Raw genomic sequence first — 27,408 nt, 5'->3', positions numbered from 1 at the left:
CTCACAAGTATTATAAACAAAATATTCATGATTTATAACTGCAGCTCACGTTTCTATAACACTGCAAAGTTTACAAAATACTTTCTTCAACACAGCTCTCTGAGGTAGGTAATACAAAGTTATGGATAATAAAAACAAGGCCCAGAGAACATAAGCCTTATATCCTTACTCTTCCTTTTCCTGCCCTCCTTCCCCCAACCCACCATTCCACCATGACTCAGCCTGTGGGAGAATCCAGGCATACCAGGTACTAGGAGAAAATATAAATCAGGAAGACATAGCTCCTGCCCTCAAAGAGTTTAGTGTTCAAAATAGCAAGAAACTAGCAAGAATTACCTTTTTATCTTTTCCTTTCTCTTTTTTCTTTTCTTTTTCTCTCTCTTTTTCTTTGTGTTTCTTCTCTTTCTTTTTGGGTTTTTTGCTCTTCTTTTCTATCACAGGAATTTCTTCTTTTTCAGGGGATTTTGGGGTTTCTGCATTTCTATGTCTTTGGACTGGTAGTTTTTCACTATCTGCTAAGGGCCTTAAAAGAAAAAAGGGCAATATTTGGTGACAGAGACCATTCTAATTCCCAGAACATTCACTAGTTTCTCTAAAATGTGTTTTCTAATGAAACAGATATTGCTTAGAAATCCCATTTATTCACCAGAACTTGTGACATGTACATACTCAGGGTTCCAAAGGGAATCTTTTGGGCACTGACAGAGACTGCTTTCTTCCTGCATGCATTTTAAAAACTCCAGACTGTATTTTTTTTTTTTTAACCCTATTAACCTTATCAACTCACTTGAAGATAGTAAAAGTACTTGCAGATCAAACAACATTTTCAAGAGAAACAGTATGGGAACACAAACACACGCTGTTAGAGCCTCATAAGCCACATTATCCTTAAAGCCATGAGGATATAGAAGAGGAAAAACTTAAAACTTGAGATAACACAAATTGCCATACAAAGCAAGCTATATAGCAACTCATTAGATCCTTACCAGATGGATAAGACAGCTATGCCTACAAACAGAGGAGAGACTAGTATTTTTTTTTTCTCAAGCCTGGAGATTAGAATGATTTAGAAATAAGATTCCCATCTCCCCCAATTTATCAATCATCTATCTGTAGAAGCAGTGGTGGGTGGTATTAATCACCACTTGGCCTTCTAATCTAACCTCCATATACCATGCAGACAGACCCTCAGAATTATACTCTTTTTCTCTAAGTTTATAGTTTTGCATTTAAAAATAAACACTGAGACAGCTTGTATCACAAAGATAAAGCTGAGGTAGGCCCATTTCGTACTCTTCAGATTTGTCAGACAATTCAAAATTTTAAACCTTCAGGTTAGCATTAATATAGTTTAAATTCAAATTTAAATTAAATTTGAGTATCATTTAGTATTTTAGTGTCAGCTAGTAAGGAGGGCAGAAGGAAGCCTGTTCTAATTTGACTTTAAAACACAGTAAACTCCCAAGGATCACTTGGTAGTTTAACTAATAAGTAGCAGCAGAACTATAATATGCTTAGCCTTCTAGAAGACTTCTATCACATGAGAAAAATCACTAAGAACAAGTGGCTGCCACAGTTCAGGTTCTGCTGTGATAAGACCACGTGTGATCCTAGGAAGCTGTACAACACTGCTTTGGGGGCAACAAACCAATCTTTTCAAAGAATGCTGAAATACTGGGATATCTTACCTGGGAGGCTTCCCTGAAACCAGACTGCATGTGAGTGTGAGACAGACATGGCAATGTGAGCAGAGAGAAAGAGAAAGAGGACAGAGATTATGAGAACAAGTGACGGACAGACAGGGGCCAATGGGTTTGAAGAGATGGGAAGAGAATGGACAGATACAGTATGAAGAACCAAGCATTTTCAACTTGGAACATCATTTAATTTAGAGATAATTCTAATATGAGATTTCCCATAAACTTATCTTTGGGTTCTACCTTTGTATGGCACTTCAAGGACATTTACTGTTTAAGGATCTTACTGATGCTATTAATTTCTAATCCAAAGCTATGATTCTCTGGCAATTTCCACATCAGGCAACTGAAAAGTAGGAAAGGATTATGATTATGAACAAGCAATTTAGGATGAAAGAGTGCTTTAAAAGAGTTCCCATCTTCTGCCTGGTAGAGAACCAGGAATGCAGAATTGTCTTTAAATGGAGAAGCTGGGTAAAGCTAGGACCTACTCATTCCCCATGTGTAAACCAGGATTTTCCATAAATTTATCCACTATAAACAAATAGAAAAATGGTGGCCTGAAGCAACCTGCAATCTTGTTGCAAAAAATGGGCCATTAGGCCTATGGCTTTATTCCTCCCTACCAGGATGCTTAAGTGCTAAGCAAGTTATTTTTCAATGAATGGCTGAAAAAAGCTTTGTTATTTCAAGAGAAATATCCCATCAGTAAAGTGGCTCTGACTTTTGTGAAAGCTACTATTATGAGAGAAACATTTTTTAAGCCTAGCAAACCAATAGCAGTTGTTAACACTAAATAGAAAAATTTCTATTCATCACATCTGGTGCAATAATAAAGCTAGTATCAGAACTGACAAACTGAGAATGACACTGCTATTCATCACAGATTCCCCTACTATAGGACTTTTTTTAGGAAGATCACAGAACCAAAACAAACTTAAAAGAAATATTTTCCAAACTATTATGAGAAGTTAGCTTTAAACTTCTTTCTTGGTTTACAGTCCATGCCAAAGATGTCAGTTTTGTATCTGTTTGTATCTGTTCTTGGGACAAAAAAGGGGAAGAAAAGAACACTAATAACCCAGGAATAAGGTGCTCAGGTAAATAATTCTGCCATTTCTATAGTGTTTTAAGGTTTCCACAAGAGGCAAGATGCCGGAGAGAACACAGTGCTGGCTGGGAAGTCTGGAAGAATCTGATACACTGATACAGTCAAGGGCAAATCACTTAGCCTCTCAGTCATCCCAAGGAATCCTTTAAGAACACAAGTTACAAAGGAGTTGCTGATCTCAACTGATGGAAGGAGTTTCCATGTTTAGAGTTCCCAACCAACATATTTATTAGCTTTAAGACCACAGGCAAATCAATTAATCTTTCCTAGTCTCAGTTTGCTCACCTGTAAAATGTGGATAATGATAAAAGCACCTATTTATCAGGATTATTATGAAAACCAGTTCCCTGACTAGGATTTTCTTGAAGGCCACCTTTAAACACCTGCTCTATTGAGACAGGACACTATCAGCCTGGGCTCTGTATCACTCTAAACTATCTGAGATACTGGAATGGAGGGGCGCAGCTTGGGACACAGATCTAAGATACCCAACAAAACCTCAGGGGAAGAAACCTCAGAGTTTCATTCTCTTAGGTTTGGCCCAAAGTGGGTTGGTTGATAAATCTATACTGTACATAGGAAAATCTCATGGAGGTCACCAGGCTCAATCAAAGAACTGTTATGATAACTTTTTAAAAAAGTAAAACAGCAAACAAAAAATAAAGCAACCAATGAATGCTCTCATTATATAATGGGAAAAACTTGAAAGTTTCCTAACTCACTAGGATGGACACCTGAGTTCATTTTGGGTACGTTTTTTAGAAAGGAACACATAGGATATGTTGGACCAGACCATATACAGAGAACAACAAAAAAGATGATGTTCAGTCATTTTTCAATCATGTTTGACTCTTTGTAATCTCATTTGGGGTTTTCCTGTCAAAGATATTGGAGTGGTTTACCATTTCCTTCTCCAACTCATTTTACAGTTGAGGAAACTGAGACAAACAGGGTTAAGTGAATTGCCTGAGGCTACAGAGTTTGTGTCTTAGGCCAGACCTGAACTCAGAAAGAGAAGTCCTTCTGATGCCAGGCCTGGCATTATGCAATGTGCCACCTAGTTGCTCCAACTAGGATGACAAGCAGATTTTAAAACCATACCCTGTGAAAACTAACTAAAAAAATTAAGATGTTTTATCCTAGAGAAGCTAAGATTAAGTGAGTTCATAATCATGATTTTTAAATTTTTAGAGAGCTGCCACACAGAAGAATGAGGAAGCTTATTCTGCTTTGTTCTAGATGGCAACATTTCACAATTGGTTGAAAATCAAAAGTAGATTTCCAAATACTGAGGATGTCAGAAAATGGAATGGAGTGTACCTTGTTAGATGGTGAGTATAGGCCAAAGACTATGGATATTGCAGAGGGGAATCATCCCTGAACAAAGAGATTAGACCAGCTGATCCAGATGGTCCCCTAATGATTCTTATAACTACTGTCTATGATTCAATGTTTAACGTTCCTCACCATGAAAGCCCCTAAATAACATAAGTGTTTGCTATACTTTCAGAAGCATTTCAACCAAAAGGCAAAAAACCAAAGAATTCAATTTACTTACTTATCCAAATCTATGTCCAGGGCCTTATAGGGATCATTGGGATCTTTGTCATCTTCATCACTTGGAAGTGCATTCTAGGGATGGGGGAAAAGGGAGAATTAGGGGAGAGAAATAAAAGAGAGCCTGTCTGTTTACACAGAAACCATCCATTCTAAATGGGAATAACTTTAGAACCCAAGAAGCCCTAATGAGAAGATAGCTTACAACTCTAATTTTATGTAAAAAGGCTGAAAGCTGTCTAGCCAGTTATAGCTTACACTTCCAAATGCATACTTAGAAGAAAAGATTCTACTGTGGTGCTCAAGAAACCTATACATATTAGGGCAGCAGAATTTACTGCTGAGACCCAAAAATGGATATTCTGACCATATGATTTAAGACAAGAAACTACTAAAAACAAATTTAATTATAGCTTAAGCAATGCCCCATATATACTATATATCTTCAATGTAAAAATTACTGAATGAAATGTACGTTAAAATATTAGTGATGCAGCAGAAGGCAATGGAGGAGGAAGCTATGTTGCTTAGTCAAAAGGTGTGATATAAGTTTGTTACCAATCACAATTGACTCATTGCTTAATTGTTAGGTTTCATGCCTCTGGTTCAGTGTTTTCTCCCCTTAAAGATGTCAAAATAGAAAGAAAGCAGAAGTGGCAGACCAATGTCATTTAACAGGGTCCTGTTCCGGAAGAGAAGTCAGGACCTCAGGCAATGGTGACTCTAGGGGAGGCTACAGAAACACAGACCTGGGAAAAGCCAGCTATGCTATGAATAGGTTACCTCTGAGCCTTACCCAGGAAAGATGATTACAGTATAAAAGCAAGGAAAAGAGAGGGCAGTGTGGTAGGGGGAGGGGCATGTGGGACACTAACCTCAGGCATCTCTTCAGTGATGATATCCACCTGCTGTGCAGGGGCTATGTCTTCATCACTTTCTGTGTGAAGTGAGTTGTGTCGGCGATGCTTGCCTTTCTTTTCCTTTTTTTGCTTTTTCTTTTTCTTGTCTTTCTCAAGTTTTTGTTTATGTCTCCGTTCTTCTTCAAGCTTTACATACTGGTCTGACATAGGAATACCTACAGAGGATACAATTATTATTATAAGTGGTGGGGCTCAGAGCCTGTTAAGACACCAATTTCAAGAATAGTGACCCACAAAGTTTTCCTGATAGCAATGGTAAAGGAAAGAAACAGAGATGATATAGAAGCGTTTATTTCCAGTTCCCAATCTCTTCTATGTTGGAGGGGAAGGGGTACATGTGCACTTGTTTGTGAGGAGGTGGTGGCATGGCACTACCATATGCTATAGTCCAGCCCTCACTATCCCTCACTTCTCCTTCTATCTCTTTAAGTCCATTCCTTCTTTCAAGAACCACTACAAGTGGCAGTTCCTATGGGAAGAAGATTTTGACACCACCATTAGAGGTAAAAGTATTTTCTCTTTCCTCAATATTTTTCCTGGTCTTAGAGTGGGCCTTCTCTCCCTGGTATAGTTACTTGTATATTTATTTCCATACCTCCTCCCTGCCCCCCACTATAGACATTTTCCAAAAAGGACTGCCTTATTCATTTTTTTTTAAAAACCCTTACTTTCCATCTTAGAATCAATATTATAATTTGGTTCCAAAGTAGAAAAGTGGTAAGAGCTAAGTGATGGGGGTTAAATGACTTGCTCAGGGTCCCACAGCTAGGAAGTGTCTGAGGCCATATTTGAATGTAGGTCCTTCCTGTGTCCAGGCTAGGCTCTATCCACTGAGTGACCTAGCTGCCATGCCTCATTCATCTTTATATCAGTAGTGCTTCACACAGGTGCTGAAGACAAATTTACTGAACTTCCTTTCCTGCTCTGAGTCAAGATGTAGTAGGTCTGCTCTTAGTTACAACTTTGTAATGCAGGAAAGGCTTTTATCTTGAGAACTGAAGAGCACAGGAGAAAGCATTTCTAGTGATAAGACCCTGTTATAACATTTGTTGGGTGCTCTCATCATCAACTCCTTTGTGAGTAGCTGTGATAATAACATTCATAAATATTAGATGTAGAAGGGACCCAAGGTACTACCTAGGTCAGTGGCAAAAAAGGAAAGAGTTTATGTCAATTTTTTAATATGTATGAAATATATGAAGAATCTGAATGTCATTCCCACGTGATTTACTTCATCTTTCAAGGTACCCTAACTTCCTACTCCATTTTGTCCACCCAAAAGCCTCCTAAAGTTCTTATTTCTTTCAAACAAACATTATATGAAGTGATAGGGTAAGTCAGATAATCTCTAAAGTACTTTTCAACACTAAAATTTCATGATCTATTTTCTAAGATTCTTTGAAGCTCTGACACTGTGTTTCACATAAAAAGGTCCCTTCCAACTCTGACAGTCTATGACAGTTTATGATATTCCCTTTGGGCCAAAAGATACAGGAGAGAGTTGAGAGACAAAGACAATGAGAATCACTTACATGATCTAGTAGGAGTCAGCAAATCATGGCCCCTTTGCTAGTTAAAATAGACAGCAGGGGTCAGGGGGAGGGGAGCAGGACTCAAATCCTGCCCTGGCTACCACAATGGCACCATTTTAACCTGAAGGTGTAGTTTCTCAGATAAAATTCTTTAACAACATAAAACCAGTAAATATGTAAACCTAAAATTCAAATTAAATAAAGATTCAAAAGAATTAAATCAATATTCATTAGTGCCAACCTCTTATTATAGCCTTTATTCACCTTTCTAGCAGTAATCATTAAAAGTTGCCAAACATTATCACCCATTATGACTCCAGAAAAAAATGATAGTGACCTCAGAGTTTGTTAAAAATTTACATGGCTCAAAAATCATACTGAGAATAAAAGAATAATTTTACCAAAAATAAATACTGTTATAATATTTATCACTCACAGTAGTGAGTTTGTGAAATGATTTTTAGCACTTGAACAAATTCTGGCAATGAGAATCAATTAGTGAATTATTAATTCAATCATTCATTAAGGGCCCAGTATATACAAAGGACAGTATCAAACTAGGAGAGAGACAAAGATTATTTACTGTTCAACCTTTTGGGAAGTAAAGAAGTTCATCTTGGCCTTAATCTCTTTTCACAGGATTTGGCACTGAAGGCCTCTGGTGTTCTGTGCATTTTGCCAAGGAAGTTGCAATTCCTAACAGTGAAGCCTTAAAATATTTCTCAGTATTCTGTTGACAATATATTAATGAAAAAAGACAGGTGGGAAATTCCTTTCTGAGCTGAACTTGCTTCCTTGCTGAACTCAGTCCTCCAAAGAAATGTAATTCTCCCTCCCTTTATATATATATATATATATATATATATATATATATATATAAAATAAAATCTACAAATTCTGTTTTCTATAACTCTGGGCAACTGGGCTTCACCTCTAACAATTTAAGGCACACTTTGTTGCCTTCTGAAATCCTGATTAGCCCGGGAATCCAAATAATGACTGCCATATAGCCTTCCAAGGGGGAAATTCTGTTGCTTGGAAACTTTTTTTAGAGTCTTATGCCTTCATTGGTAGAAGGAATTGCTAGTAAGTCAATGCAAATCTGTAGCAGCTCTGTAATTGATAGTTTTAATTTGGGGGAGTGAGGGGAGAGGGTACAAGAGGGTATGAATGAGAGTTTAATTCAGCGTCATTCCTAAGGTCAGCATACCAGGGGATGAACTTAACTCAGGTCTTTCCAATTCTGGAGGCGCAAAATTCACTATCTATATGTTGTCTCTCCAGAAATGTTATCACTACATAACTCCTTTCCTTTGTGTAGATAGAATTCATTCCCAGGCTCGTCTGACCCAGCTTTTCCTGCCCCCCATCTCATTTTGTGTGCATACATTGTGGGACGTACGGGCACGGAGGATAAAAGGTGTGGGGCTGGATGCGCTCTCTCTCGCTCTTTCTGGGTTAGCATGGCAATAGAAGATGGTCTGGAACAGGAGATCTGGTGCCTGCTGTGCGCTCCAGGGTTTTTTTGTGGACTTTGGCAGCTTGGCTTGCTTCCTGATTCGGCTAAGTGTATTATTTTAGAGAGGTGCTATTTGCTGTCCCTTTCCTACACTTCCCTTTTTTCTATATTTCCATTTTTATTAAAACCTTAATTGTTAGAACTATCAACAGACTCCTGACTTAATAGTTAATTTTATAAATGGTGACCATACTCTTTTTTAAAGTTTTACATTTAATAATTTTACTTTCATTTATTACACCTATTTCACCTTATTAGGAAATTAAGTTGATTAGCATGGGTAGTTTTTTTATGTCATTGTCTTCTTAGTAACTCTTCTAAAATAAAGTTTCATTTGTGACCTTGGAATTAGGAGAGGGACCTTCATATGAATCTGGTTTTGGCATCAAGGAAGAAATAGACATTCCAGTTTCTGAAAATATTGAACTTAATTCTTTACCTGGAACTTTCAAGGGAACTGAGAGATCAATCTGGACCACAGGTATGTGCTCAACTCCAGGAGTGTCCTGATATCGCTAGAAAAGTTAAAATTTCAAAAACATTATTATTGAAAACCAACTTGACTAAGCAATAAGTATAACATTACTTAATTTTGTACAAAGATAAAGGACAAATCTTGATGTCATTAGGACATCAAGCAAATAAAGCTGAATATGTTTGCATACCCAAGCCTATTATTCCCTTAACATCTAGAGCCATAGAAACTTAGATAGAACCAATCACACAGATGATAAGAGGGGAGTATTCTTTAATGATTAAGTTGAACCCTAAAAGAACTGACTGAAGGATATCATGAAAAATGGGAGTCTCTGAATAAGTATGATGTTAGAATATATGGAGAGCTTTATTTTGAGAAAAGATGACAATCATAAAAGTTAATGTAAATGTATATCATGAAGCTCTTTTACATATTAGGCACAGAAAGCATGGTTAGCTTCAGAAAACACAAAGCTGGAAAGGATAATTAGGTAATGAACCAAGATCCAAATCTGATAAATTGGAACAAGATGAAAATATAATAGGAATGGCAAGTCTTGCATTTGGGATTCTTAAAAAGTTTGTACACAAAGAGATATATATCCACAGGCCTGAATGACTGTCAAGCTCTGTGAGAGGACTGAAGATACCAAATGGCAATGCAAAGAGAGAGCAGGACTTTTAGTCAGAGCAAAAGGATTTCAAATAAGATCACTCTGAAATTTCCTCTGTGTATTACTATGGTTAAGAGAAAAGACACCTTTCTGTGTTTTAGTTCCTTCATCTATAAAATACCTTAAAAAACAAAACAAAGTAAGATACATATTGTATCATGGAAATGGCAGGGTGGAATTCCTGCAAGATACAGGGTCAAGCCTCACCCAGAGTTCTCTTGGGGGCCCCCCCCCCTGGAATTCTGGGTTGAGAGACTCTGGGTGAGGCTTGACCCTGTATCTTGCAGGAATTCCACCCTGTCATTTCCATGATTACAACATACACACACAAAGAGTATCTGTCACACAGGGTTATTCACAAGATTACAGATCCAGAGCTAAAAAAAAAACCTTGTAGGTCATCTTGTACAACCTCCTATTATACTGATGAGGAATATATAACTGATTTTACTGAGGCTATAAAGTTAGTGACCTAACCACGGTCAAATCAAACCCAATTATTCTGACTCAAAATTTGTTATTTCACTGCTCCATGTTGCCCCTGCTTACCCTGAGGAACATATGAAATAATGTATATAGGAATTTAAGATTTGTAAACCTTAAATTCTATGTGAATTTTATTGATGAAAATTAATTTATTAGATAAATTCATGGATATTATTACTATATTAAGAAGGTAACCAGGAGGCAGCTAGTTGGCTCAGTAGATTGACAGCTAGGCCTAGAGACAGGAGGTCATGGGTTCAAATCTGGCCTCAGAGTAGCTATGTGACTTGGGCAAGTCACTTAACCCCCATTGCCTAGCCCTTACCATTCTTCTGCCTTAGAACCAATACACAGTATTGGTTCTAAGACAGAAGGTAACGGTTTTAAAAAAAAAGGTAACCAATAAGATATTAAATAACTACAATGCAGATTCTAAATTTCTCATTTCTATAAAATCTTTTTGAAAATAATTTACACAAATATCAAAAGCATCTCTAATGACAATATAAGAAGGTAAAAGGCAAGCTTTCACAAAGGATATTCCATAGCCAACTCCATTTCAACAGTCACACAAATAACTAAACAGTGCAGGGAATACAAGACTCTACTGTGCATACAGTCTGTAGGCTATAAACATGTATGTGATGCAGTAGAGCAAAATGAATTCTGAAAAGTTCTCCTCCAATGAAGCAATTGACCTGAAAGGATTAGGATCATAAAAGATTCTGTGAATGACACAACAGAGATAATTTTGTTGAATAACACTGTTAAGATAATTTGAAGGAAAAAAAAACAACCAAGTGAATAAAGACTACTTAATGTCTTCATTATATCAGAGTTGGAAGATTGGCCTGATGACCTATTTAATTGGTTGGTAGTACATGTCTTAGACAGACAAATCTAAGATAGACAATGACTTGAAACCAGGCTTGAATAAGGAGAGCAGAATGAATTGTCTTTGAGGAATTGTACAGTGCTTTTAATGATCCTCAGAGTCTCCCTAAGGCAAGCAGCTTATAAACACCAGTCATCTTCTGATGATGGCTGTGAAAAATTAAGAATCATAAAATCTAAAGAATCAAAATTTCAAGTCAATGAACAGAGATGAATGCTGCACATAAATATGTTGTCCCTTGCTTCCAAGGACGTTTTGCAATGCTAGGCAGAAAATATGTAAAAAAAAAATAATGAGAAAAGTGGAGTGATCATGTAAAACAATAAAGAATATGCATCCTATAAGTAGTAATCACTTAATGTCAAGAGTCCTAGAAAAAGGGTCCCAGTATGGTGGAACTCTGCATAGAGGGTGTACAGGAAAACAAGGACAAGAATGACACAAGATAAAAATGTGTATGGGTTGCCTTTTGCACATTATAGAAGTATCAATGTGAATGCAATCATAAGCTTAGTCTAATACTAAAGTAGAATTTTAAGGGTAAAACTTGCTTTGAGTTATGACATGCAGTATAGAAATGAATACTTGCAAATGGCTTTTTCAATTTTCTTTGAATGTGATCCCCTTCAAAGGATATTGACTTAGATGCATTGTGTTTAGAGGGAACAATTTACTGAGCTAGATTCTATCATGCATTGCAACTCTTAGGGACTAAAGAGCTAAATGGAACTATTAGAAGATAACTGAAACATGGGGCAGCTGGGTAGCTCAGTGGATTGAGAGCCAGGCCTAGAGACGGGAGGTCCTAGGTTCAAATCCGGCCTCAGACACTTCCCAGCTGTGTGACCCTGGGTAAGTCACTTGACCCCCATTGCCTACCCTTACCACTCTTCCACCTATAAGTCAATACACAGAAGTTAAAGGGTTTAAAATTAAAAAAAAAAAAAAAAAAAAAAAAAGATAACTGAAACTGACTTGCAACTTGACTACTTTTAGTTCTCTGGAATATGTAAAAGCACAATCACTGATAGGACAGTAAGGAAGAGAAAGAAGACATAGGTGGTGGCACAACCTAGGCAATGCTCCAAAGCTAACTGTCTAGTCAGGGCCAATTTTATTGATAATTATAATGTAGAGTCTAATCAGATGCTGGCTGAGAAAGGTTGCCCAGCAATAGGCAAGCATTTATGTTATAGTACAATATAGCTTAGTAATAACTCCACTATGCCAGCAGGGGATAAGCAGTCTACTGATTTGAGACTATAATAACACAATCATTGTAAACATTTGAACCAAGAGATTGAGCCAACTAGCCTAACAGCTTCTTGGTTACCACAGGGGCTGTCAATTTCATCAGACTGCTAATAAGACTGAGACAGAATAATTCTAAAAGGTTCTTGAAGTAAAGGAATTTGAAGGCTCAATATCATGGGTCTTTAACCTTTTTTGATTCCTAGGACAGTTTCTTGGTGAAACTTGTGAACCTTTTCTCTGAATAATGTTTTTAAATGCAAAAAAAAAAAAAATACTTAGGATTGCAAAGCAAACTAATTCTATTCAAATACAGTTAGCAACTTAAAAAAAAAACAACAACAAAGGCCCCAGATTAAGACTTCTAGGCCCACTCGTGCTCTTGAAAGAAGTTTTAGCCAAAGCAACTTTAAAATGGGCAGCTACTTATCATCAATGAGAAAGACAGAAGCTGATGTGAAATAGTTTATTCTCTAGAGAGGCTAACATAGAAGCTTGATCATTGCATACAACTTGAACCAATTACTCAAGTTCTAGGACAAAATGAAAACGGAGACCCTTATAAAAGAAATTATTTGAGATTATATGGACTAACACTGGGTATAACTCTATACAGAGCTATAAAACAAAAGGTATTTCAATGTTTAAGTGTTTGAAATTTAGCAAAATTTCCTTTAGCTTTTTGCCGTAAAGTAACAAAACTGCCACCTTATTTCTGTTAGTTATTAAACAACATAGGGCTATTAATTTGTTTAGAACATTTGAAAATCAAACAACATGTATGTAAATGAAATGCTTATAAAGAGAAAACAAATAGGAAAATATTCATTCCACTACTGAGGATTAGTTTTAGCCACTGCCTTATATGCAGAAAGCTTATTTAAAAGAGCAATTTCTTACTCACCTTTTGAGGTGATGGTGAACTTTTGATATAAAATGGATTGTTGGCTTGTTCCTGTTTCCGTGCTTCCCGGCGCTGAGACACAGTATTAAATATGCCATGTAAGGAAACAAACAAGCAAAAGATCAGTTTAGTGTCAGGGTATTATAAAGTATACCTGGAATGTTTCTTACCTGATTAATTTAGACATAACTTACTATGATTAATTCAATTTTCAACATGATGCAAGAAAGGCATACTCAGAATTAAATCAAAATTCTAGTCTGTGGTTTTTTTCCCCTACGAAAAGTACAAGAAAAATCTATAAAGTTCAAATCAATGTGACCAACATTTATAAAATGTCATGTGAAGGCACCTGCTCTCATGTTTGCTAACCTTTTTTCTCATAGAGAGATGATAGAATATGCTGGGAGTCAAAGATCTGGGAGCACTAGAGAGGAGTCCCATTTGTGACTATGGTAAAGTTATTTTGCCTAGATGACCTATTTCCTTAGATGTAATAATCCTTGCATAATAAAGCACTATAAAATGGACCAATTATTTCAGGAGAGGCAGAGCTCTTCACTTATTTTAGAAAGAAAGTGAAGGTAAAATACACAAAAATAGGTTAGTGTAGGGACAGCTGGGTAGCTCAGTGGAGTGAGAGTCAGGCCTAGAGACAGGAGGTCCTAGGTTCAAACCCGGCCTCAGCCACTTCCCAGCTGTGTGACCCTGGGCAAGTCACGTGACCCCCATTGCCCACCCTTACCAATCTTCCACCTATGAGACAATACACCGAAGTACAAGGGTTTAAAAAAAAAAAAAGGTTAGTGTGAAAAGCCTCAGCAACATAAATCTAAGAACAAGTTTCTGAAGGGAAAGAACAAAGCAAAATGGTTATCTGGAAGAGTTCAATTTACTTCTGGTTTCATCTATAATCCTTCAATCTAGGCCTACTTTGTTGCTTCATTGTGGTGTGAAAGTGACCATAGATTCTTGAAGGATTTTCCAAAACATGACAAGTCTGTCAAAGTGGATTTTTCCAACAGGTATATCAAAAGCCTGTATAGTCATCTTCAGAGTACAGAGCTCAATTCAGAGTAGCTCATTCCTAAAAGGCTGGACACATAATAGGACTCTCTATTGGCCTAGTCTCCATCCCTCATATTCTATTTTGTCCCTCTGTTCCTTTGCAGTGGCTGACCTCCTTACCTAAGAATGGTCTCCTTCTCTACTTTCACTTCTAGGAATCTCTAGTTCTACTCAAAGTTCAGTCCAAGTGTTATCTCCTCCATGAAGCCTTTCCTGATTCCCAGAACCATTAATGTTTTGCTCACCTCAAAATTATTTCGTATTAACACAACTGTGTACTCAAGTAGAATGTAAGCTCATTGACTAGCATAATGCCTGCCATAGAATAAAGTACTTAACAAATGCTTACTGAATAAAAAGGAACTTGTTTTCACTTTTTCTGTAACCCTGGTCCCTGGCACAATGCTTGGTACATAAATGGCACTTAAAAAATGGTTATCAAATTGAATTAGAAAAGGGAGACAAAGGTTGGAATCTATATGAAAAGAAGGAATACTCTTCTGATAAAATCTGAGATCCTATAAATATTGGACTCCACAAAGTACATTAATACTAAAAACTATGATCAATACAGTACTTATATAGGGATATCTGTCTGCTTCTGATTTCACAGTTGCCATAGGATATTATACATAGCAAACAAATACCCTAATATTTGGTTTTAGACTGAAATGTAAGAAAAAAAGTCAATTTAAATTCTTGCCAACATGGAAAGAATTGTATTTCTTAAAGAGAATTATTTAAAAATCAAAACAAGGCCTCATATCTCAACTAAGATTACTACATCTATTTAGTTAAAAAGCGAACAGAAAAACTATAAAAAAAGGTATTTTTGTTTAGCAAATGGTTTAGTTATATTATATAGAGCTATTTTTAAAAAATGTTCTTAATGAATTTAAAAGATAAAAGCAAGAAAATTCAATATCTTTTTTAGAAATAGTGACAAAATGAAAGAGTGTTAGAGAAAATTACTCAGTTGGTATAAGAATATAAAGTTCCATAGCAGAATGCTACTTGTTAATAAATTCAAAACTACAGAACGTGAATGCTAGAAGCAGTCTAAGAGTTGATCTAGGGTCTACCTCCTCATTTTAAAGGTGGGGAAATATGCTTGGAAAGAGTTTCTCAATTTGAGTAAAGTTGGTGATATATCTATAGTTCAAATGAGAATGAATACTAGCACTATCAACCTATAGGCTCTCTAAAGAAAGTAAATAAAATAAATGAGTTGTTAAATTAAAGTCATTAAATATAAGCCTATGAATAAGAATTTTGTAGCTTGCTTACCCTGGCCAACTCCTCTTCATCAATCTCAGGTTGTCGATGCTTAGAATGTCTTTGTTCTTCATCATGGAAAATGGTTTTGGGTTTTTCATCTTCAGAGTCACTATCTGAAGGAGGTTCATTAATCCAAGCATCTAGGTCCAGACTAAACAAGAGCAATGTAATTATGTAACACATAAAAATATTACCTTTTTCTGATATTGAGTATCTGATATCCTGGCACAAAAAGTACTCTGTCCAATCAGAAAGATTCTGACAAATCTGAGGAAAAGAACTGCTTCCTTTTCTATCCTCTTACCCCAAAACTGAAGGTCTGAATTACTATTCATGCTGTTCTAGTTGGTTGGTGAAATCAGTTCAGCTTAGTAACAAACATAGAAGAAATAGTATAAATATCTACTTTGTGCTTTCAAGATAATCCAGTCATATACTGACACCAAATATGGTAGACTTACCCCTCTGGGACAGGAACTTTTTTCTGTGCTTTGGGAGCCACAGGGTTCAGTTCTCCAGCAAATAGGGCAATCACCTCTTCTGCCACTGGTACTTCCTTTGTTTGTAGCTTTTGAATATACTTAATCAACTGCAAGATGCAAGATGCCTAGAAAAAAAACGTTATAAAAAAGTTGCTGAAACATATATTGGTTGAGAAGGGATATAAACAACTATAGCCACCCCATGGCATTCAATACTTTGTTCTGATACCAGAACAAAGGATAATGATGCAAAAAACCTGCTGTACTACCCTACTCTGGTCTCCTTGTCTCTCAAGTCGAACCCAAGACAGTCAGACTGACAAACGGTGCTGAAATCTGGGAGCTGGTACGATGTGACCACCCACTCTCGGGCCAAACAAAGTCAAACCAGTTCTCTGAAACAGGTTTGACCATGAGACTTTCTAAGACCCTCTCTCTTCCTCCCTTTTCCTTCCCTCCTTGACTCTTAGAATCTATCTTCCTCTTCTTTCCTCTGATCATATCCCTGACTGCCAAACACCAGACACGATATCTGCAGGTGAGTCTAACTCCTATCTCCTCTTATACTCAGTGACTCTGTCCTCTGACTTTCCAGGAAAGTCCATGGCACCTCTGCCCTTGCAAATTTAAATATTTAGTCTAAGTCTCTCTCTCTCTCCTCATCCCCCCTGATTCCCCCTCACCAATGAAATAACTTGAATCCCTAAAAACTACATTACCCAAACTTCCTTTCTGTATTACCTACAATGCTCTTCCTTTTGTTTACGTTTGCGTGGTCACATTTTGTATAAGTTCTGAGGCTCCTCCTTGTTCTTTGCTCTGGTGAGTGGGCTAGGTGAGTTTAGCACCTTTTCTCTAGTTTTTTATGTTAGTTTATTATTATAAAAAATTTATAAATATAATATTTAGTTCTTGTATATTAATTTTAATCTCTACATTTTTGGCAACGTATGAAGGAACCCCAGAACCTAACCTATAGGTAAGTAGGAACACCTTCTCCCCCTCTCCCCACACCGAGACTCCTGGGCTTCCTGCCCATGCAGTGGGTGGGAAGCCCCTCCGGGCTTTCCACTCCATCTACTGCCTTTTGATTCTTTGTTCCCCCCTGATCCTTTCCATTCTCCCTACTTCTCTCTTCATCCTTTCCTCCACCTCCTCCTTCCATTCAGATCCCCTGCAGTGGGGCTCTTTCCCACCAAATCCTCAGAATGACTCCCTCTCTCCTTGCTTTCCTGCTATCCTCCTTCTCCTCCTCCTCCTTCCTTTGTCAGATCCAGACTGCCTGCTTCTTGCTACTGTTGCACTTTTCCTCTTTCTCCCTTCCTGTCTAACCCCCTCCTCCCCCCAGGTTGAGCCTCTCCATTCCAAGGCTCCCCCCTCCCCAACTTCATCCCTCCTGTCCTGGCAATCCCTGGGCTCCCTGCTTTATCCCTGCTTCTGCCCCCTAGTTGGCTTTTTGTCAATGCACTTAACAATGGTTTTGTTCTTTCTCTCTTTTATTTTCCTTTTATCCCCGAATTATTATAAGTTTTAATTTCTGTTTCCATAATCCATTGAGGAGACAGGTCTCCCAAAGGATCACAGGGGGGAAATGTATAGTTGGACAATCTTGAACCCCTGGAACTGTATTGCCTAAAACTCCTTTCTATATTATCCACAATTCCTTTTGCCTTTCATATATGTGTGTCATTATGCAGTCTGTATATAGTTTGAGTTCACTCGGCCACACCCTCTCTTCCATGTGAATTGAGTAGTGAACGGAACAGTGTTCTTTAGCTCTCTAGTTAAATATTATTAAATCTTTATAAATATTATACTTTGGAGATATAGAATAATAATTTTAAAATCCACACCAAGGATACCTGGAAGAAGGGAAATCACCGTATTTCACCTGTGGACTCAGGCCCCCTCCATCCTGAAAAGAAGGATGCTTCTTTTTGAGGCAGCAGAGAAAGGGTTTACTCACCTACCCCTTACCATTTGTTTCAAAATTTCTTAAGGAGAAGGGCAGTCTGGGTGCTTAGCAGGCTGCTAGAAGGACTTGTTTCAAAAAATAAACAAACAGAAGGACTTGTTTCCCCTGAGTGTGTATGTGTGTGCATGAGACATGGTTAAGAGTTATAGGAACCAGTCCTCATTTTAAATTATCAAAACCCAGACTCAAATGCTGTCCAAATTCCCTGGAGGTAAAAGGACACAAGCCCTCTGACTTTCTGGGAAAACCCACAGCCTGGCTCTCCTTCAGGCATGCCATTCCCCCTACCCCCTACCTCAGGGGTAGAGGCTCAGTGCCTGTCTCATCTGTCTCCTCTGCCTCTGATCCCTCTCCCTCTGTTCCAGCAACCCCACCCCCCTTTACTTCCCTTTTTTCCATGACAGATTTGGCTGATCACAACTATTATAGTATGTATATGTTGTTTTGGAAATAACAACTTAATTCTTAATTGTGTTGGACTTAGGAAGTTTTCAAGCTCTGAATATAATAACATTAGAATTCAGTCCTATTTACAAACTGTGACATTCTGAGCTTTGCAGTTTGAAAAACTCAAACTTTCCTAGCTGATTAAAGAGTTCTGTGATCAGCCAAGAGTGAAAGAAACAAGAACTAAGATTTTTCATAGTCAAGAAGTACTCACAAGCTCCTTTAAACTTTTAAAACTGTAAATATAGGATGGAACATCTATCAGAGTGAAATTTATTTGGATTGTGAAGCAAGTAGGAACATTAAGAGTTAAGACAGAAAGATGTAATGAACAACAAATGAATAAGCAAAGGATTTGAAGGTAAACGGTATGAATGTTTTGAAACTAAGAGAAACCAATCAAGTATTTTCCTCTTCTCTCAGTATTGAAGCAACCATTAATCAAAGAATTGTTAGTGGAGATTTACTCCCCACAAAATTTTTAACCCTTTTCCTGTACATTTTCCTTTAGCTGTAACTTTTGGTCTGTGTGAACAATCACTATCTCTGTAAAACAGAAAGTGCCGTTTGAGGTAAAAGCTTTTGGGGCTGCAACTAATATTATTTTGAGTTTTGAATTCAGGTATAGTTGTCCAATGGATCAATGATCAGTGTGCTGGTAATCCACCAAATAAGAGAAAAGCTTCAAGGTACTCAGATGGATTGTAATACTGAACTATCACAGAGAGAGGTTTTAAAAGTTGAGGGGACAGTTTCAGCATCACTGAGATGGGATCCTTTCCAACTGTGAATCCCACCTGATTATTCCTGAGTCTGGCTGTCAAGTGCAACTGTTATATATTTATCATAGTTATGAAGTTAATATTTTAGGAGGCAGACACCTCCTCTATAGAGCTTTTCTTAATTCTCTCTAGTTATTAACATTTGGTCCTGCCTCAAATATCCCAAGGGCGTCTAGGTTTTTCTATCCTTTGTCCCTTTTACTCTATATTTCACCTCCTAACACAAGACCATTTGTCTCTGCACAGGAATTCTCTTGACCATATGGTTTGGAGAGTGGTTAGGATTTACAGAATACCAATTATATCCAATGATCCAGAAATAAAATGACCATGAGTCTCATACTTGAGTAGATAGGTTACAATAACCATGCATCAATAATACTTTCAAGATGATAATATACCTGGTATGCCACACATAAAGAGAAACCATTTCGATGAAGAAAAAAGGTTAAGTTACCTAAAGAGACAACCAATGTAACCAATGTAGATGCACATGAAACTCACTGACCACTTTATGTTCTAAAAAATCCTTTACAATGAAGAGGAAAAAGGCAGAAATAAGAGAATTATGGCTATGAGGAGAGTGAGAAGTAGCCTAAAGAGATTGAATCAAGGATTAAAAATGAGGCAAAGCTGGTGAAAAAAGCCAATTACAAAGGACTTCTGCCAAGATGTTTGCCTGAGTGGATCACAGATCTCCCAGCTCCCAAATAACTAACTTCCACAAAAGCCTTAAGTTTATACTAGACTCAATATAATGATCAAGAAATCCAGTAAGAAACAAGTGACTTCAGACACTCAAGAACTACACAAAGTTAACCAGAAGCTCAAAAGTAATTGGGAGAGAGGCCTGTCCAGAAAAATAAACATCAGCACATCCAGAGACTGGACACTTATAGCTTGCAACTATCTCTATCTGGAGGCAGCAAGACTCAATGGCTGCTTAAGAAAAGCACCAGGGTGATCAAAAAGTTTCAGTGGGGAACTTGGAAGTCCCAGGGAATGCTCACATCAGCTCAGCTTCCTCAGAGGCTCTGAAGTCCCTATTATTCTACAATGAGGACAGAACTTGGCCCTGTCACAAAGCCTCAATTAAAAAAGTAAAGCTCTAGAGAGAATTAAATAAAACACCAAATAGTATCAAAAAATGCAAATCTAGTGATCTCTCAAATGGAAAAAAATGCTGTAAAACTTACAAGCACAGACTCAAAAGGGAAAAAATTATTTTTATAAGGATTATATGAATACCTAGAAGAAATGAAGTATAAGATTAAAAAATGAGATGGAATGACAAAAGATGATGGACTACCAAGAAAAACTGGAGCTCCCCCAAACCCTAAATCTTCTAAAGAAATGCATCATATCAAACATGATGGGGAAATCAAAGAAGTAGTCAAAGTGGGTAATTTTTTTCACAAAGCAGAGGGCTATGAACTTTAGGGTCAGGGATCTAGTCATAGGCCCAAGGCTGCCTCAAGAAAAGAAATCAGACAAGCATAGTTCCCAAATCCATACAAGGGAATCATAACCTCATGCAGGATATAGATACAGATACTAACTAGTTTGTTGCTCACTATCCAGTTTTGGGTCAGAGATCCAGGGTAGAATGGGGAAGTAGTCTATACCTCGAGGTAGCATTCTCAGATTAAGAGTAGTTATAGTTTCAGGGTTAAGTACTAAGAAAGGAACAAGATCACATGTAAGCAATAGCTTTGTGACTCAGATTCCAGGAACAGAGCAGGGTCTCAGTTCCATTTATAGCTCAGAGTGAAGCCTACCAAGGAATAAATAGGGCAAGAATAACAGATCAAAATGAAGCCTACAGTTCTCTCACTCTGAACCAATAAAGCTATCTGGATGGTTGATATAGGCTGAGTTTATCAGCAATCTACTACTTCTTAGACCCAAACCTAGGTCAGGAATATGTAGAGCTCAGATGAGAAGGAAGCAATTAGACTTGTGCCCTGAATCAAATCACTCTGGATGAACAGAAAGCTTGCAGATTTCTAGCCTGAGCTGTCTGTGTGATACTACAATAACATTCAGTAACTCGTAAAAAGCAACAACGAGCCCAGACCAAATATTCCTTCCAGAAGTGCACATTGTCTGGCCCTAAGATCAAGTCCACATTAAGGAAGTAAGCTAAAAGAATGAGAAAAGAAAAAAAAAGGTGTCCACTATAAGAGCTATAATGATGTTAGGGATGCTCAGAGCACAAACTCAGAAGAAGAAAACAACTCTAAAAATATCTGGAGCAAAGCCTCAAAGTAAAACAGAACTCGGGCAAAATTAAACTAGATTTGGGGGCAAATAGGTGCCACTGTAGATAGAGAACCAGGCCTGGAGTTCAGAGGCCCTGAGTTCAAATCTAGCCTCAGATACTTCCTTAGGGAAATCAATTATCCCTTTTTGCCTAGCTCTTGCTCTTCTGTCATAAGAGTTGTTACGAGGACGGAGAGAAAGGGTTAAAAAAAATTAGGCTAGAATTTCTGGGAAAGATGAAACAAGAATTTTTTTAAAAAAGTTAAAAAATGTTTTTGCTAGTGAAATGAGCGTATTAGAGGAAAAAAAATGGAAAAGAAATGAGAGTTATGGAAGAATTAGAAAAGGGAATTAACTTGGCCAAGATATATAGAAACTTGTCCAAGCAACAAATCCCTGAAAATCAGAATGGACCCAAATAGACGCCAATGAAACAACCAAAATATGAAAACAAAATTAAAAATAGAAGTAATCTCCAGATGATTATTGCTAATATCCTGAGTTTCCAGGTTAAAGAAATAGCAATATTTTAAAAAACAACAACAAAAACCAAGGATGCCATATTTCAAGAATTCATAAATGAAAACTGCTCTGATCTCAGAGGACTAGAAGGCAGAAAGAAACCACTAATCAGCTTCAAAAAAGAAAGTCTCATGAATATATTGCCAAAATTTAGAACTATCACATTAAAAAACAATGGCAACAAAATCTTATATACTAAACATAGTTCAAGTAGCAGGGAACCACAATCAGATCTTCTAATACAATATTCCAAAAGCAAGAAGCTTACAAACAAGAATAACTTATTCTGAAAAGTTAAGCAGGTGAAAAAAAAATGAACTCTTAATAAATAGAGGATTCTAAAGCATTTGATGTAAAGAGTAGAAACTCTGAAATATAAAGACACAAGAAACATAAAGAGTTCAGAGAAATCTAGAAAGGTAATTGAGTAACTGCAAGAAGCTGTTTGATGATAAAGTGCTAACATTCTAACCTTTGTCTAGAGTGCCATAAGAAATGACAATAGACAAACCATATCTCAAGAGGAAATAAACAACCCATTTCCTGACAGAGAAGTGATAGACATAAGGTACAGAAAGATAACACATTTGTGGAAACTGAAGCCACTGTGTGAATTTGTTTTGCTTGACTATGTTTCCTTGTAAAGTTTCTTTTTTTTTGCTGGTTTGTAATTGAAGTGACAAGAGTAGCTAGATGACGGCAATAGCAAAAGAGAGATTAAAAAAAGGCTGGAATATTTTTTTTTAAAAAGAATGAAAATCCTGTTAAAAGAAGAAAAAATAGGATTGTTTTTTAAATGGCCTGTAAAATTCTACTATATAAACTTTAAAGAAATTTTAAGAAAGGAAATTAAAGACAAATAGATTTTTAGAACTTTTCAAAAATTAAAGTAGGAGAAAATGGGAGATACAAAGAAAGGCTAGGAGATTGTTCAAGGCAGATGATAATAACAATAACAGTGAAGAAAAGGCTGAGATACTCCTTCTTAATTTGCTTCTGTTTTCTCTGGCAAGGAGAATATTATTTGGACTAGAAAGAACTGAAAATGGCCAAAAGGCAGTTGATGTACTCAGGAAAACTGCCTAGTCATCTTTTATGTGTTCATGTTATCAAGTTTAAGGGAACTACATCCTTGGGTATAAAGAAAATGAAGGATATGACTGATAAGCCACCATCAGTGCTCTTTAAAATACTGTAGTAATGGAGCAGCTGGGTAGCTCAGTGGATTGAGAGTCAGGCCTAGAGATAGGAGGTCCTAGGTTCAAATCTGGCCTCAGACACTTCCCAGCTGTGTGACCCTGGGCAAGTCACTTGACCTCCATTGCCCACCCTTACCACTCTTCTGCCTTGGAACCAATATACAATATTGATTCCAAGAAGGAAGGTAAGGGTTTAAAAAAAATTTTTTTTTAAATACTGTAGTGAAAGGTAAATGTTCCCATTTTCAAAAAAAAAAAAAAAAAAAAGAAAAGAAAAAGAAAGAAAAAGAATGAAGTTTGTAAATTCTATAGTCTTTAATTCTTGGCAATCTGGAACGTTATTTAGGGAACATCTAGATTAAGGTGAACAGCTAAAAAAGGAAGTAATCATTAAAAAGAACCAATATGGATTCATTAAGAACAGATTTTGGGGTGACTAGGTGGCTTAGTGGATAGAGTGAGGCCTGGAAACAGGAGGTCCTGGGTTCAAATGTAGCCTAAGATATTTCCTTGATGTATGACCTTGGGCAAGTCATTTAACTGCTGTTGTCTAGCCCTTACTGCTCTTCTGCCTTGGAATTAATGCTTAGTATATCTAAGGCACAGAAGGTATTTAAAATATTATGCCAGGGGGCAGTTGGGTGGCTCAGTGGATTGAGAGCCAGGCCTAGAGATGGGAGATCCTAGGTCCAAATCTGGTCTCAGAAACTTCCTGGCTATGTGACCCTGGGCAAGTCACTTAACCCCCATAGTCCTTACCCCTCTTCTGCCTTGGAACCAATGCATAGTATTGATTCTAAGGCGGAAGGTGAGGGTTAAAAAAAAATCATCCAGCAACTGTTGTGAGGAAGATTATTATTTAGTTATTAGCTTAGTATTAGTATTAGACCTAACAGGGAGGGCTGGAGAATTCCACATGGAATGGGGAAGCAGGAAGTGGCTTGCACTCTCTGAGAAGGACTCCATGGTGGTTGGAACAAGTAGTAACTGATTCCCTGGGATCCTGGAGTGTGGTGAAGGTTGGAAGCAGAGGACATCTATCCTGCATGACAGCACTGAGTAGGGAGCGATCTGGGATCTGGTGGATGGCTTGCAGACTTCCTCTCTCTACTGGGCTCCTTTGGACCATCAGTTCTGGAGGAGTTGGTTCCTGGCATCCTGAAAACATCTCTGGACTCTACTGTGAGGATTCCCACTCCAGTACTGTTATTTTCTGGGCCTTGCCTGGCTTAGGTCTTAGATTAGTGTAGATAAATCCCTCCCTTGGCCCTGTGGTTTGCCCTTAGCTTGTAAGAGTAGAATCCCTTATTCCCATCCTTTATTATTGTTTCCCTCAATTAAACTGTTAGAAACCTTTGCCTTTTGCCTGCTGGTTCCACAGGCCTTTGCCTAGGTGGGCTGAGTGACTAACAGTTACCTCCTAGTAGTTAAACCTGGTCTCCTTACCATATTTGGTCCTGTCATCTGTCATTTCTGTCACCCTCACACCCCACTGTGAACCCACAGATAATATTTAGTTAACTTCCCTGGTAATTCACCTTTACAGTTTGTCACTCCCAGATGGCTGGGTAAAAGGGAGAGAGGCAGGAAGTTCTCTCTTGGGCAGCCAGAGCTAGACTGGAAGCCAGGGGGCTCTGAACATTCCGTGGGGAGGGTTCAGACATTGGCTGTGAGCTGAAAGTTCTCAGCCAGTGGTGAGCTACTCAGAACTGCTCACCCCCACCCCCCACCCCCGGTCACTGATAAAATCCCTATGGGAAGCCAAAATACTATCAGGGCTAGAATACTCCCAGAGAAAGGGATGCATGTATTTTTCAAAATTGTTTGCATTTATTAGTTGGTAGGATATTTCTGTATTATAATTATACAGCACTCCCAGGAATTCATCCTTGGTCTTGTATTCCTGGATAAAGCTAGCATTCCCAGGATTCTGTCTCTGGAGGTTTCTTATTTCTCAGTTGCAGATGTAGCCCTAAAAGGATACCACTTAATTCCTCCTTTTTTTCGGTTGTCTTCTAATATAATGAAAGGTCCTTGACAAGAGAACTGTCTTATTTACTTGGGCTTATATCCTCAGCTTTTAGCACAATGTGGCATATACTAAGCACTTGACAGATATAATTCATCCTTCCTTTCCTTTTTCTAGCTCTCCATAAATGACCAAAAATTAGGAGAAATATCTAAGATTGTCTAAAAGAATTAGGTTCCCAAAAATTTTTGTCAGAGTAGAACCTTTGGCTAAATCTAGTAAATTAAAATGTAATGAGCATAAATGCTAAGTCTTACACCCAAAAAATAGCTTTGTATAGCATGGGGCACTGCTAGATAGGAATTTTTCTGAAAAGGAACTAGGGTTTTCAGTAGGCAACAGGTTTGAAAAAAGCCAATTACATTTACAAGGCTTTCAAAAATGCAACCTAAGGCTATAATGACAGCAGCTTAGTGTCTAGGACTGATGCAGTGACCATCTCACTGTATTCTACACTGGTCAGACAGTATCTTCAGCATTTTAAAGAGTTCTGGGTGTCTTATTTTTACAAGGACATTGATAAGTCACAGAACAATTAAGATAGAGAAGGGTCCACTGGAACATGACATAGGTTTTCTAGTTTTGTTTTGGTTATTAACAAAACCCTTGTGTTGTCTTAGAATACAATTATCTTTCTTCTGGTCAAGATTCTTCAGTGCTCCAGGATACATCTCAGATAAAATATAAACTCTTCAGACTGACATTTAAAAACCATTGCAATTTCTCTCCAGCATATCTTTCCAAGTTTATTTCACTATGCTCCCCTTCACATACTGGACATATAAAATCCAAGCTAAGCTGTCTTACCTGGTGTTTCCTAAAACTTATCATTCTGTTGTGTCTCCTCTAAGCCCTGAAACAAGTACAACTGGGATTTACTTATTATTCTTTCACTGTAGTGTGATAATGAAATTAAATCTACCTTGCCCATTCTCAAATCTCATCACCAAAAGTGTAATCAACTCCACTTATCTCACAAGTTGGGAGGTCTGTGGCCAACAGTGTGCTAGAGTGAGTGAGGAATCAAAATTTACTGACTGCCTCCAGGGCAGCCCTAAGAAAAGCATCTGTTGTGATTGGACATGTAAAACTAGGAAGAAGGCACAGGAAGTGATGCAAAAGAAGCCCCTTTAAAAGAGAGTTCAGTGAGTTCAGCTTCACTCTTCTGGTTTGTGTCTTGGATCTGAAAGCTCTCTTTTGGTTCTTGCTTGGATGTGGAGGAGCTCTGGACCTAGGAACCTGAGACCTTGGTGAAACTGCTCTTAAATCTCTCTCTTAGAACTACACATGGTGAGTGAAGAAGGCTGACTCCCTTAACCTCCTAGGAGGCACCAGCATCCGGGAGGCTCCCTTGATTGGGAGAAGCCCTTGTGGCTAAACCTCTTGTTAATTGACTTTTAGGCTCTGGCTGGGCCTCTGGAGCCCTGTTGAAGTAAAGCCAAGACTTGAATACAAATCTCTTATTCTATCCTCTTCTCATCTCCCTACTTCCATTCTCTCCTATATTTTGTAAATAAATCACTAAAATCATTTTAGGAATTGGTATTTATTCAATTCCTTGGCAACCACACCTTTAAATATTAATATCCAAACAAAAAACCCCTTTTCCTCCTTACAGTAGCCACTTAGCTTCATTCAAGGCCCAACTCAGTCTCCTACAGGGAGCCTTTCCTGACTATCTTCATTTTCTGTATGCTCTATCCATATCCCCAAATTACATTACATCCACTTATTTTTGTATCTGTCCAAAGTGACCACTTTCCTCCCACCAGCCTACTCCTCACCTCCCTAACACAAAATATGCTCCATGAGTCCAGGGACTGTTTTTTGTGTTGACTTTGCATCCCCAATACCAGACAAAAAAATTTGTGTTAAACTAAGCCTAGTAAATGGTAGCTGATTTTAAAATGAGAGTCAGACTGAACTGAATTGCAGATTTCTTCAATATTCACAGATAACTTCTTCTGTACTAAGAATGCCAAGAGATAGAAGCAATTTTGTAAACCAAATAGATGTCAAGGGAAAAAAGGTTAAATTTTTTGAAACTAAGTTCACTAAATTTTTATGTTTCAATAGAGCATGTATAATCTCTAACTAACACCTCATACAATGTTCTTTATGTAAAAGGAATTTAGTAACTGGTTGAAATTTACTAAAAAATGACAGTTTCCATTCTTCTAATCTAAAGGACTTGGAACAGTGGAGGAAACTGAGGCACAAAGTGAAGTGACTGGCCCAAGATCATCAGAACTGTAAATGGCAGAACTAGAATTTGAACCAAAGTTCTCTGTTGAGCCTCAAGAGGCTCAAAGATTGATTTAATCACACCACATTAAACACT

At 37.6% G+C, this 27,408-nt stretch overlaps 1 protein-coding gene across 4 annotated transcripts in view; it reads right to left on the bottom strand.

The window, feature by feature from the left end:
* The window catches only part of AP3D1 (adaptor related protein complex 3 subunit delta 1), a 158,257-nt gene that overhangs the window by 18,689 nt on the left and 112,160 nt on the right, over window positions 1-27,408 (bottom strand). For all 4 annotated transcript variants that reach the window (XM_044672049.1, XM_044672060.1, XM_044672041.1 and 1 more), the window contains exons 16-22: window positions 15,831-15,976; window positions 15,379-15,520; window positions 13,024-13,095; window positions 8,776-8,851; window positions 5,241-5,440; window positions 4,367-4,440; window positions 337-523 (exon numbers count right to left, since the gene is read on the bottom strand). In XM_044672049.1, coding sequence (XP_044527984.1) covers window positions 337-523; window positions 4,367-4,440; window positions 5,241-5,440; window positions 8,776-8,851; window positions 13,024-13,095; window positions 15,379-15,520; window positions 15,831-15,976 — 897 coding nt within the window. The remainder of the gene's footprint in view (window positions 1-336; window positions 524-4,366; window positions 4,441-5,240; window positions 5,441-8,775; window positions 8,852-13,023; window positions 13,096-15,378; window positions 15,521-15,830; window positions 15,977-27,408) is intronic.

The sequence above is a fragment of the Gracilinanus agilis genome, chromosome 1 (genome assembly GCF_016433145.1).
Source record: "Gracilinanus agilis isolate LMUSP501 chromosome 1, AgileGrace, whole genome shotgun sequence".
Classification (NCBI taxonomy): domain Eukaryota; kingdom Metazoa; phylum Chordata; class Mammalia; order Didelphimorphia; family Didelphidae; genus Gracilinanus; species Gracilinanus agilis.
The sequence above is the reverse complement of the archived record's forward strand: the minus strand, read 5'-3'. Positions and strand labels throughout refer to the sequence as shown.